Source organism: Setaria italica, chromosome II (genome assembly GCF_000263155.2).
Source record: "Setaria italica strain Yugu1 chromosome II, Setaria_italica_v2.0, whole genome shotgun sequence".
In the NCBI taxonomy this organism is placed as follows: Eukaryota; Viridiplantae; Streptophyta; class Magnoliopsida; order Poales; family Poaceae; genus Setaria; species Setaria italica.
The window spans coordinates 42,178,399-42,190,607 of NC_028451.1; the positions used below are offsets into that span (position 1 = coordinate 42,178,399).

Consider the following 12,209-nt stretch of genomic DNA (forward strand, 5'->3'; position numbering starts at 1 on the left):
AGGAACTAAATTAAACTTTAGTCCCCCAAACTTTAGTTCCTACCATGTTTGGATCCATGGACTAAAGTTCATTAAAGCAGATGAATAAAGACCAAAATACTCCTAATCCGGGGAGGAACGCGGGGCACATCTACAGGTGGAATGCCAGGGGTCGCCGGCGCCAGTCTACTTCTTGACCTTCCTCGCCGCACCCTTCTTGGCCGGAGATGCAGCGCCGGCCTTCTTCGGTTGCGGCGCGGAGCGGCGTTGCGAGGGCAGCCTACGCCACCGCGTGCTCGGCGGCGAGCGGCTGGGGCGACGACAGCGGGGGTCGAGTGGGAGGGAGGCCGACGGTGAGGGCGGCGGGCGGGAGGACGGCGGGGGCTGGGCGGTAGGGCGGTGGGGGTGACGACGGCGGGGGCCGGGCGGGAGGGAGGACGGCAGCGGTGGTTGGGCGAGAGGCCGACGGGGGGCAACGATGGTGGGGGCGGACGGGAGGGAGGCTGTCGGGAAGGAGGCATTAATGAGGGGTATATCCTGTCAATAGTCTCATTTAGTCCCTTTTAGCAACATCTTGGGGACTAAAGGGTTAAACATATTTGACAGTTTAGGTATTAAAAGGGACTAAGCTTTGATTCTTTAGCAGCCCCGAACCAAACAGGACCTCGGTAGCCACGGTAGTGTATCAATGCCCTGCTAATCCATCACCCATTCACCGTTCACTACACGTTCAGGATTTAGGCGTTCACCTGCTAGAGGAAATGACTTTTACGCAGATTGTCATAGAACTCTGAAAGTTACAAGTTCCAATGATCTTAATCAAATACCTACTAAATAAAACCTAGCAGCATCCAAAATGTCAAAATCATACCTACTCAACTCACGAGGAAAAAAAGAAAAGAAAAGCAGGTACAGGCGTAATGTAAAGCACTCGCAAGTAAACAACAAAGCAGAGGTAATCAAACTCAGCTATTAGAAAGGGGAAAATTGGTTTCATAGCATCGGAACTCAGCTATTGGAAAGGGGAAATTTGGTTTCATAGCATCGAAAGATCACCAAACTCGAAATTACCATTGGAAATCCGTCGTTCCGTAAAATAGCATCCGAAGAGGAAACCGTCACCTAAAAATAGCATTCTGTGACGAATGGAGAAAACAGCGCCAACCTCTTCACATCTTCCTCCCAAGCTAGAGACGGCCGCTTCTCGTCCCTACAGCCGCCGCCTCCTGGCCAGTGGCCACTGCCAGCTGGAGGTTGAGCTCCGGGAAGCCATGAACGACTAGGCCCAGCGAGGGCGCCAGCTCTCCTTTTCTCTCTCCATTCAATTCAAAGCAAGCAAGCCACATCCGATCCATCCAAGCACAAGTATCAATCTCTCCGTTCAATTCAATCCCTCTGTGCTGCTCTTCTTCTCAAATCGGCAAGCAAAAATAAAAGTTAAACAAAAATCAAGCGGCACCTGCATCTCTGAACAGACGAAGCAAGCAAGCAGCTACCTGCTTCAATTTCCCACGCAAGCAAGCACTAAATCAACCACCGCAACCTTCAACTCACCAAATCGATGGGCACTAGACTACTAGAGGCAAATCTAGCCAAGCTTTGTGCCGGTGTCGTGCTCTTTCTCCCTTGCTAGGATACGCCTCCATGCGTGAGCGCTGCTGGCATGAAGATGGTGATGCAGGAAATGGATGAGCTCCACCGTCCTCCGTCCACAAGCTCTTGTCACCGAGGACAGCACCAAGCAGATCATAGCGGCCAGGGCTGCAAGGCGTGCCCCAGGGCCTCGCGGCGTTGGAGCGAGGGCGTAGAGGGCAGCACCTAGTAGGCTAGCACCAGTGCGGGGCACAGCGGGGACACCAGCCTGGGCCGTAGTAGGGGCGCCGACTGGGACACAACACGAACGGCAGCCTAGAGCAGGGGTGTTCGGGCGGGCGAGATGGCATCGGGAGAGACCAAATGGATAAGGAGAAGGGGAGAAGCTAAACGAAATTGACGGTGTTTCTTTTTGCCGTGATAGAATGCTATTTTCGGATGACGGATGATTCTTTCAATATCATTTCACGAAACGGTGAACTTTCGATTTCGATAGTATTTTCCGATTTTGACCATTTTCCGATGCTACGAAACTAATTTTCTAATACTAGTAACTAACTTTCAGTTAGGCAAAAGAAATTATCACATTGCAGCCTCAGCATTTTTGGACTAGTGTTACGTCACGTACTCGGGACCCTTCGGTTGATGTGGTGCCAAAACCCAAACGAAGATCTCCTCCACATGATTCCAGATTTCCAGTCACCTGCTCTGCTCATGGCGCGCGCTCCAATAGCTCCATGACGCACACCATTTTGGCGGCATACTGCGTCATCGCGAGCCACCAGCAGCAGACTAGATTGGGCTTCAATACCCAAAGGGATAATGGTCCGAGTGAGCGAAGCCACCGTAGTCGGCCCAAGGGAGCGGAGCAGTCAGTGCCGGCCTTTTGCTGCTATATCCAACAAATGACCCGGAGGCCCAAGTTAACCTGATTTTTCGCTCCGGGCCTCCGTATTCCTTGTCGAGTCTGGGCTGCCGTGGCAAGTGGCATGTAGACACTCTGAAAGCTTGAAAGTTGAAACTGTTCTTCTATCAATCCCTCCTAGCTAGCTCATGCAGCCATGCTCATGGATCGCCACGTGACTAGTAATTAACCGTAATTAAAAGAAGAAGAAGGAACAAACAAAACGCATGATGTATAGCATCTTTCCTGTTTCTTGCCTTTTCTTCAGTGGTTTTGATGAAGGCACGAAAAGGAAACGTTCAGGCCATGATTACATTTGTGGAGAACTTAAAACTCCCGCGTTCTTAAATATTTATCATCTAGTTCGAAAATAAAACTATTTTTTTATTTTAAACCAACGTCATGTATCTGAAAACAGAGGGGTAGTACTAGGAAATTTTGGTTCCTGCGGAGATTTGACTTTTGAGGATCTGAGGCCACTCGAGGTCAGGAATGCTCAGCGAGAGAACGATGGACCCAAGCCAACGGCCAACAGTCCAAGTGGCCAATAGCAAAAGATGTGTGTACAGTAGTGGATCCTCAACTGTTCATTAATTTTGCACCAGGCTACCTATCTGCAGTCAGTCCTCGTACGTTTTTTCAGACCTTTGACTAGCGAATCCGGCAGCTGGGTTCTGCTGCAACAGCACTCCCCATTGGCCACTGGGCATTGGCGAACGGGACGGGGCACCAGTGAATTGATGCTCTTGTCTATCCATTCCGAATGTTCACGAACTAAAATCTAGTCATATTTAGATACTAATTAGGAGTATTAAATATAGATTAATTATAAAATCAATTGTATAAATGAAGTCTAATTCACAAGATGAATTTATTAAATCTAATTAGTTCAAGATTTGATCATGTGATGCTACAGTAAATATTGCTAACCATGAATTAATTAGGCTTAATAGATTTATCTTACAAATTAGCCACAGCTTATGCAATTAGTTTTATAATTAGTTCACGTTTAGTCTTTCTAATTGGTATCAAACATGTGATATGATCTGAACTAAAAATTAGTCCATGAATCCAATAATTCTACCAAGCTACCTTTGGAGGGCTTTGACGCTCTTTTTAAAAAAAAAAAGAAAAAGAAAGCAAAAGTGGATAACTACGTGCCAACTGGATCGGAGTCGGATGGCCCCGAGTCAAACCTGCAATCTGCTCTATCCGCTCCGATCCGATCCACTGACACCTAGAGTAGTCAAGGAGTCAAGGAGCGGATTGGGCCTGCGAGCCGTGCAGGAGCGACATGGCCGGTTTTCCCGGGTGGTCACAGGTTTCGTGCGCGCGTGTTGCGGCAGCTCATGGGGAAACCTCTGGCCGTTCACGGGACCGATAGGCTGGCTGCTGGAGGTGACGGCCACTGTATCCATCCCTCCGGTAGGTAACGGCGTAACGCTCTGCCTTGTGGGCACGGGCCGTGTGACGAGAAACGCGAGCTCGCGGCCGGCGTCACCATGCCGGGCCCGGTGTCTCGGTCCCTTGAGCCCTTCACAGCGCAGAGGCATTCAAGTCTGCCGGCTGCCGCCAGCGCTCGCCCGTTCCTGACCTCCTCCTGCGAGGCTGCGACTGCGATCACTCGCCGAGGCAGAGGCAGAGGCAGAGGGGAGACGGTTGGCTGGTGCGCGGCCAGGCCGGGCCATAAACACTTCAACAGTTGCGCTTCCCACGATCCCAGTTGGATTCCCATCTCACCCTCCCTGGATCACAACAGCGATGCTGCCCTGCGCTGCGCCACCTCGGTCACATGCCTCCGAGGCTCCGCTCTCGATCATCTCTCCTGCTCCAGGCCTCCAGCTGCTACGCCTGAGAATCGAGCGCGATCTATGTTCATGTGGCGTCCACGATCGAGCGAGCAGGGGGATGGACCATCGCCATCATGAACTGATCGATGCTACTGGTAGTAGAGCATGATCTGTGCACGGGATCTGAGGCTCGTGCGTCGCAACCAGTGCTCGCAATATTCTATCTAACGCGTTAACAGTGTCCCGTTTCAAATGCAAAAGCTTGCCTGGCTCATGTGTAAAATATGGAACGGGAGGAGAGAGGTGGCTGCAACGGCGCGATCTTTCGCCCGGCGCACGCGGACGCGGCCAAACCTAACGGGCCGTCCAGCAGCTCGAAGGCAAAACAAAAAAAAAGAGGAGCAGCAGCAGGAGCACAAAACCTGTTTGATTGCACGCTTCTTGAGGCCCGGCCACAACTGGTGTCTTACTTTAAGCCCGCAGCTCACATCAGTTTAGCTTTTAAACAAGCGCGCCCCTGCCTGCCTGCCCCGTCTCATCTGATAGGTCGCGATAGGAGGACGCGCCTGCTCCGCCTTGTGCTTTGCCCCGCCCCAAAGCATCCGCCACCAAACCCAGCGTCACTCTCGATCACTCCCCTCTGCGTCGGCAGCTCTGCCCTCTCCCTCCCGTTCCCTTCCCCGGTTGCGAGGCACGGCGATCTCGGCTCGGATCAGGCCGTCTCGGCTACCTACCAGCGATGGGAATGGGATCGCGGCGGCGCCCATGCGTGGGCGGTGGTGATCTTCTCGCCGTCGCGGTGCTGCTGCTCTCTTGCCTCTCCCGCGGCGCGTCCGCCGCGGACCCGGCGGCGTCTTTCGGCGACAACTTCGAGATCACGGGCGCCGAGGACCACGTCAAGACCTCCGCCGACGGCCAGACCTGGTACCTCTACCTCGACAACAAGACAGGTAAGGAAACTTAGGAAAGATGTGGTCCATCGCCGGAGATGCCAAACATGGCGTGCCGTCCAAATGCAAATCCCAGCTCACTTTCGATCCCATTCCTTCCTTCCTCCCCCCGTTTGCATTGCAGGCGTCGGGTTCCAGACGAAGCAGCGGTACCTCTTCGGGTGGTTCAGCATGAAGCTCAAGCTCGTCGGCAACGACTCCGCCGGCGTCGTCACCGCCTACTACGTTCGTGATCCGTCCATTGCATCTCCTTTACCATTGCCAAGAACCAACGCCACGGGCTGACCCTCACCCTTGACCCGATGGATGCTCTGCAGATGTGCTCGGACGTGGACGCGGCCCCGCAGCGCGACGAGCTTGACTTCGAGTTCCTGGGCAACCGGACGGGGCAGCCCTACATCATCCAGACCAACGTGTACCACAACGGCGTCGGCGGCCGGGAGATGCGCCACTCGCTCTGGTTCGACCCCACCGCCGACTTCCACACCTACGCCATCCTCTGGAACCCCAAGCACATCGTGTAAGCAGAACCCATCCCGTTTCGTTTCGTTTCGTTTCGTTTCATTCTCTGATCGATCGATCGATCCCATTCCCTGATTCATTTCGTTCAATTGCTCACTGCTCTGCTACGAGAGTTGGCGGGCCCTGCTGGCCTCATAGATTCGGCAGCACAGTGGCACGCAGCTGCCGAAGACGACGGGGCAGGGAGAGTCGCAGGGAGGCAGGCGAGTTGAATGCGCCCACCCATCTCCTCGTCCCTCATGAAATCAGAGCGCCGGGACCCCCGAGATATGCCAAAGCATACCGCTACCACATCGCTACACTTGATTCGATTCGACCCCGTCGACACCGCCGCTGCAGCTGCGAAACTTGGTACACGCCCCTGTTTGGGGCCGAACCATGTGTGCCGCCGCGCCTCTCCCATGGCCACCACTCCATTCCCAGCCTCCTCCATCCAGCGCCGCGACACCGCACATGCATCCGCGCCAGTCGCTAGCTGCTGCTGCTGCTACTGCTCATCAGTGCAGATCACTGGCGACCCTGCTGCGCAACTGTTCAGCTGCGCGGAATAATTGGCAACCTGCTCGTGATCACTGATCAGGCAGTGGCCCACGGTGTCGCCGATCCCTGTGACCGACCGATCCATCGATCGATCGTCCCTGACCTTATTGTCCGTGCAGGTTCTTCGTGGACAAGGTGCCGATCCGCGTGTACCCGAACGACGCGAGCAAGCCGGCCAGCAACGGCTTCTTCCCGGTGTCCAAGCCCATGTACATCTTCTCCAGCATCTGGAACGCCGACGACTGGGCCACGCGGGGCGGCCTGGAGAAGACGGACTGGGCCAAGGCGCCCTTCGTCTCCTCCTACCGCGACTTCGCCGCCGACGCCTGCGCGTGGCCGGGAGAGCCCGGCGCGCCGTCGCCGCCGCCGGCGTGCGCGGCCGCCACCGGGGACAGCTGGTGGGACCAGCCGCCGGCGTGGGCGCTGGACGAGGCGCAGCGGCTGGACAACGCATGGGTGGGGCGCAACGTGCTCATCTACGACTACTGCGACGACCGCAAGCGGTTCCCCACGCCGCCCGAGGAGTGCGCGCTCCGGAACGCCGGCGCCGCCTCGTGACGGGACCTCGCCGACGAAGACGATCAGCAGGATCATCGGTTGACGAGATGATGATTCATTTTTCGTGTGTAACTGGTTATCGATTTTTGGGGAGAAAGGTCGTATATGGTGGCCAAGATCGATGGTTGTCGCGTTGGTACGAACAATGTATCGGTCATTCTTTTGGGGGAATGGATTCAATTTTGCCGCTCCAAAGCAATCTGTTCCTTGATCTCGTAACCTGAAAACTGCAATCATCCTAGCAATTCGCGAAGGGTATGGGCACCGCTGGAAGATGGAAGGCGGCAGCGAGAGAACGTGCGGCGTCGCAGGGCATGGGCGGAACATGCGCGCGCGCAGATCTCAGCTGCGTCGTCCGGCACGCCTGTCAGTGAACAGTAACGCTCCAACGCTCCTGTCCGGCCGCAGATCTTGATCTTGCGGATGCTCCCTGTGCCGAGCCAAGCCAAGTAGCCATGCTGAAACGAAAATGATCGATAGCACCAAGTATTCTAGTACTGGACTACTGGTCACCTGCAGGGTCATATTATGGTAGCCTTTTGTTTTTGTTCGTGTGGTGCCGTGGGAAATTCGGGGAGCATCACGAATCCAGGAACCAGGAAAAGTGAAAGGGAAAAGGTTGCTACGAGCGAACAAGTGCATGTGAGGCTGACGAGGAAAAGAAAGAAAGGGGGAGGAGGGATCAAGTTAAAGATAGAAGCATCCAAAAAGACGCCGCGACGTTTCAACGGCACAATCGGAGCGACAGTGCACGGCCACGACACGAGCTCCGGTTGTCCGTTTAACTCGTTCCTTCATTTTTTCTCACTCAGGCCATATCAGACTCGTTTGGCACGGTTCTCCGTCATGCCAAAATGACTTTAGCTCTTAGCTCTTCTAATGAAACGATTTTCTGACTCTAATTTATCTTGTTAATTTTTTTTGATAAAACGACTTCTTCTAGATATAGAATATATACACAAAAGAACAAATCTTGCTATTACTGATTGATACTTCCTCTTGTAGCCTATACATTAATCCTCATGATACGCGTTAGAAGAATAGATAAATTATAGATTTTAACCATAGTAGCTATCAGATATACGTTTTTATAAAAAAAATTACCCCTAAATAGTCTAAAGTAGTTTACGAGGTGCATCTCCTTCCTTTTCGCATTTGCGTTGCGGGCCTATTTGGTGAGCTCCGTCTGATTTTAATTTTCTATGGGAGCTAATTCTGCAAGAGGAGTGATTATGTTGTTAGATATACGGGCTTAGCCCATATAAATAATTCTGAATAAATCTCAAAGGCCCATAAGCGTAAGAGGGGATACAACATCTATTAGTCCCGTATTGCTAATAGGCGAGGTTGTTGGGGGTTTTCCTCCCTATATGCATCACCCCCTCATGGAAAAATGCACTATAGACTACTATACGGGAATGCCCCTAGGTTCGCGTATCCCTAATGTGGTCTATATGAGTTAGGTTTTGCCTCTTCTACACTGCTGTACTGCCACCGTAGTCTTCTCCATTCTGTTACGTCGGTGTGCACCGACGAGTGGGAGAGCAGGCCTCTGAAACCACTTGTCCTTGTGATCCTGCAAAGGGAGAGGGCGAATAAGGTTTTTGGGAAGCGCTCCACGCGACTGCTCAAGTTCGCCATCACGGCTCATCCTCCATCCAAGTCCGGCGTTGTAGCGTACTGTCGTCTTCAATACCAGCTGCTGCGATCCATCCGCAACACCGTCGTCGTCCCGTCAGCACTGCTCGTCATCACAGCTTCCCGGTACGTGCGCCGTGATCTAATCTGGTTGTTAATCATATTTTCCGAGATCATGATTATGTTGTTCTTGTTGCCTAGTATGTTAGAGTTTTGCATGCTAGGATTGTCTCTTATCATAATTTATTTATTTTGAAAATTAATATAACAATTGCTTGATTATCAAACAATCCAAAACCCTTATAATAGGCAATTTTTCGATTTTTTATGGCTAGTTTTGCTGAGTCACTGAGGCCAGAAAAGTTTTTGTTGTGAACTTTAAAAGATGGCAATCAAAGGTCCATCTGTGGTTTGATGCGATGCACATCTAGGACACGAGAAAAGGCAAACCAGAAGGCGAACTGACTGCTGAGCAGCAGTAGAAGTTCGCGGATGCCAATAATCTTTTCTTGGGATGTATGATTAGCGTGCTCTTTGACTGTCTAGTCGATGTCTATGTGGACTCGACAGATGAGAAGGAGTTTTAGGATGCTTTGGTTACATAGTATGGCGCAACAAATGCAGGCAATGAACTGTACCTCATGGAGAGCTTCCATGACCATAGGATGGTGAACAATCGTTCTGTAGTAGAGCAAGCGCATGAGGTGCAGTGCATTGTGAAGGACCTTGAGCAGCTCAAGTGTGAGATACCCGATAAGTTTGTGGCTGGATGCATTATTGCAAAATTGCATTCCACGTGGAGGAATTTCGCCACAACTCTGAAACATAGGAGATATAAGTTGAAAACCTGATGGCGTCTCTTAATGTTGAGGATAAGACTCGGATGTAAGATGCTGCTGATAAAGGAGATCAAGGCCAGTCTAGCGCCAACATGGTGCAGAAGTTCCCACGCAACAAGAATAAAGGGAAAAATAAGGTTGTTAAGACTACTACCTTCAAGAAGAAGAAGATGAACAAAGCTGAGTTGTCTTGCTATACCTGCGGCGAGCTAGGACATTTCTCAAAGGATTGTCCAGATCGCGCAGATTGCAAGGATAAAAAGGCTACTCATGGATCTGGATCCAAGGATGTCAACACGGTGACCATAGGCAATACTAAAAATGGGTATGGTAATTTATTACCTACTGTTCTTTTAGTTTTTCAATCTACTAGTTGGTGGTTTGATATGGGTACCAATGTTCATGTGTGTGGTGATATATCTATGTTCTCTTCTTACCAGGTCGCTCATGATTCCTCCTTCCTGATGGGGAATGGGTCACATACTTCTGTTCATGGTGTTAGCACGGTAGATCTGAAGTTTACTTTGGGAAAGATCGTGCATCATGTCCCTACTAAACAAGAATCTTGTGAGCGGCTCAGTCCTGTGCAAGGACGGGTTTAAGGTAGTGTTAGAGTCCAATAAATTAGTCGTGTTGAAACATGGATAATTTGTTGGTAAAGGCTATGATTGTGAAGGCTTGTTCCGCTTTTTCCTTGCATATTTTTGTAATAAGTCAGTGATCCATATTTGTGGCAATGTTAGTGATGATGCGAATGCTTGGCATTCACGACTATGTCACGTTAATTTTGTTTGATGTCTCGGCTTTTCGGCATGTGTTTAATTACGAACTTCACCATTGCCAAAAGTTCTAAGTGCAATAGCTATGTGCAATCGAAGCAACCTTGGAAGCCTCACAAGGTGGCTGAGGAGAGAAACTTGGCACCTCTAGAACTCATACATTCTGATCTCTGTGAGATGAATGGTGTGTTGACAAAAGGTGAAAAGAGATACTTTATGATATTGATTGATGATGCGACTAGATTTTGCTATGTTTATTTATTGCAAACTAAGGATGAAGCATTAGACTACTTTAAAATCTATAAAGCTGAAGTTGAGAATCAAGTAGAGAGAAAGATCAAGCGTCTAAGGTCAGATCATGGTGGCGAATATTTTTTTTAAATCTTTGATGAATTCTGTAAGGAACATGGTATTATTCATGAGAGGATGCCTCCCTATTCACCCGAACCAAATGGGGTTGCTGAGAGGAAAAACCACACGCTGACTGATCTGGTTAACGCTATGTTAGACACTGCTGATTTATCTAAGGCATGGTGTGTGTTGGGGGGGGGCTTTATTGACTTCATGTCATGTCCTGAATAGAGTTTCGGACAAGAATAAAGAGCAAACTCCATATGAGTTGTAGGTTGGGAGAAAACCATCACTTTCTTATTTGTGCACTTGGGGGTGCTTGGCGAAAGTCAATGTACCAATTTCTAAGAAATGCAAGTTGGGACCTAATACAATGGATTGTGTCTTTATAGGATATGCTCAGAGGAGCATTGCCTATAGATTTTAGTAAAATCAATATGCATGTTGATGCTATTATGGAATCTCATGATGCAGCATTCTTTGAGAATATTTTTCCTATGAAAGATATGCAAAGCAATTCCAGATTTTCCTTTGAGATAATTCTTGAACCAATTGCATCTATTGAGTCTTCTGAACAATCTGATGAGCATGAGGAGGTCATTGAGAAGGATGACAGTGAGGCTCCTAGAAGGAGTAAGAGACAAAGGATCTGCAAAATTCTTTGTTGATGACTTCACTGTGTACCTTGTGGATGATACGCACACATCCATTGCTGAGGCATTTGCATTTCCAGATGCAAATGATTGGAAAGAAACTGTCCATAATGAGATGGACTCGATTCTTTCCAATGGAACCTGGGAGCTCATTGAATGACCCTATGGTTGCAAACAAGTGGGTTGTAAATGGGTGTTCAGAAAGAAGCTTAGGCCTGATGGTACTATTGAGAAGTACAAGGCACGGCTTGTGGCCAAAGGCTACACACAAAAAGAAGGTGAATATTTTTTTGATACTTACTCACGTGTCGCTAGATTGACCACAATTCGAGTACTACTTTTTTTGGCTACCTCATATGGTCTTATTTTTCATCAGATAGACGTAAAGATAGCTATTCTAAATGGAGAGCTGGATGAGGAGATCTATATGGATCAACCTGATGGATTTGTGGTGAAGGGTCAAGAAAGTAAGGTGTGTAAGTTATTAAAGTCTTTGTATGGACTGAAATATTCTTCTAAGCAATGGCATGAGAAATTTGACAGAACTTTAACTTATACGAGCTTTGTCATAAACGGGGCTAATAGATGTATGTACTATCGCCATGGTGGGGGTGAAGAAGTTATATTATGCTTGTATGTGGATGACATACTAATCTTTGGCACCAATATTGATGTGATGAATGAGGTCAAGTTTTTTCTATCAAAGTGTTTGGTATGAAGGATCTAGGAGAAGCTGATGTTATTCTAAACATTAAGCTGATTAAGGATGAGAATGGGATTACTCTTTTGCAATCCCATTATGTGGAGAAGATCTTGAGCCGCTTTGGCTACACGGACAGCAAGGCTTCTGCAACTCCTTATGATCCTAGTGTGATAGTTCGAAAGAATAAGAAATTTGTGAAAGATCAACTTAGATACTCTCAGATTATCTGTTCACTCATGTACTTAGCTAGCACAACGAGACCTGACATATCTTTTGTTGTGAGCAAATTGAGCAGGTTCATGTCAAACCTGGGTTCTAATCATCGGCATGCACTTGAAAGTGTTATGCGCTACTTGGTGGGCACTATGAGTTATGGGATCACTATTCTGGGCACCCTTCTGTGCTTAGGG

General features: G+C 49.4%; 1 protein-coding gene and 1 long non-coding RNA gene across 2 annotated transcripts; one reads left to right on the forward strand and one right to left on the reverse strand.

The window, feature by feature from the left end:
* Window positions 1–1,046: 1,046 nt before the first annotated feature.
* On the reverse strand, window positions 1,047–1,917 carry LOC111256445. Its single transcript, XR_002676542.1, has 2 exons — window positions 1,476–1,917; window positions 1,047–1,387 (listed from the first exon to the last, which is right to left on the reverse strand). It is a non-coding gene; the product is annotated as an uncharacterized LOC111256445 (long non-coding RNA).
* Window positions 1,918–4,760: 2,843 nt separating this feature from the next.
* LOC101774802 (probable xyloglucan endotransglucosylase/hydrolase protein 8) lies at window positions 4,761–7,047 on the forward strand. Its single transcript, XM_004957847.4, has 4 exons — window positions 4,761–5,216; window positions 5,341–5,441; window positions 5,534–5,736; window positions 6,398–7,047. Exons 1-4 carry the CDS (start codon window positions 5,006–5,008, stop codon window positions 6,834–6,836), a joined length of 954 nt encoding a protein of 317 aa, XP_004957904.1. The 5' UTR covers window positions 4,761–5,005; the 3' UTR covers window positions 6,837–7,047.
* Window positions 7,048–12,209: the final 5,162 nt, after the last annotated feature.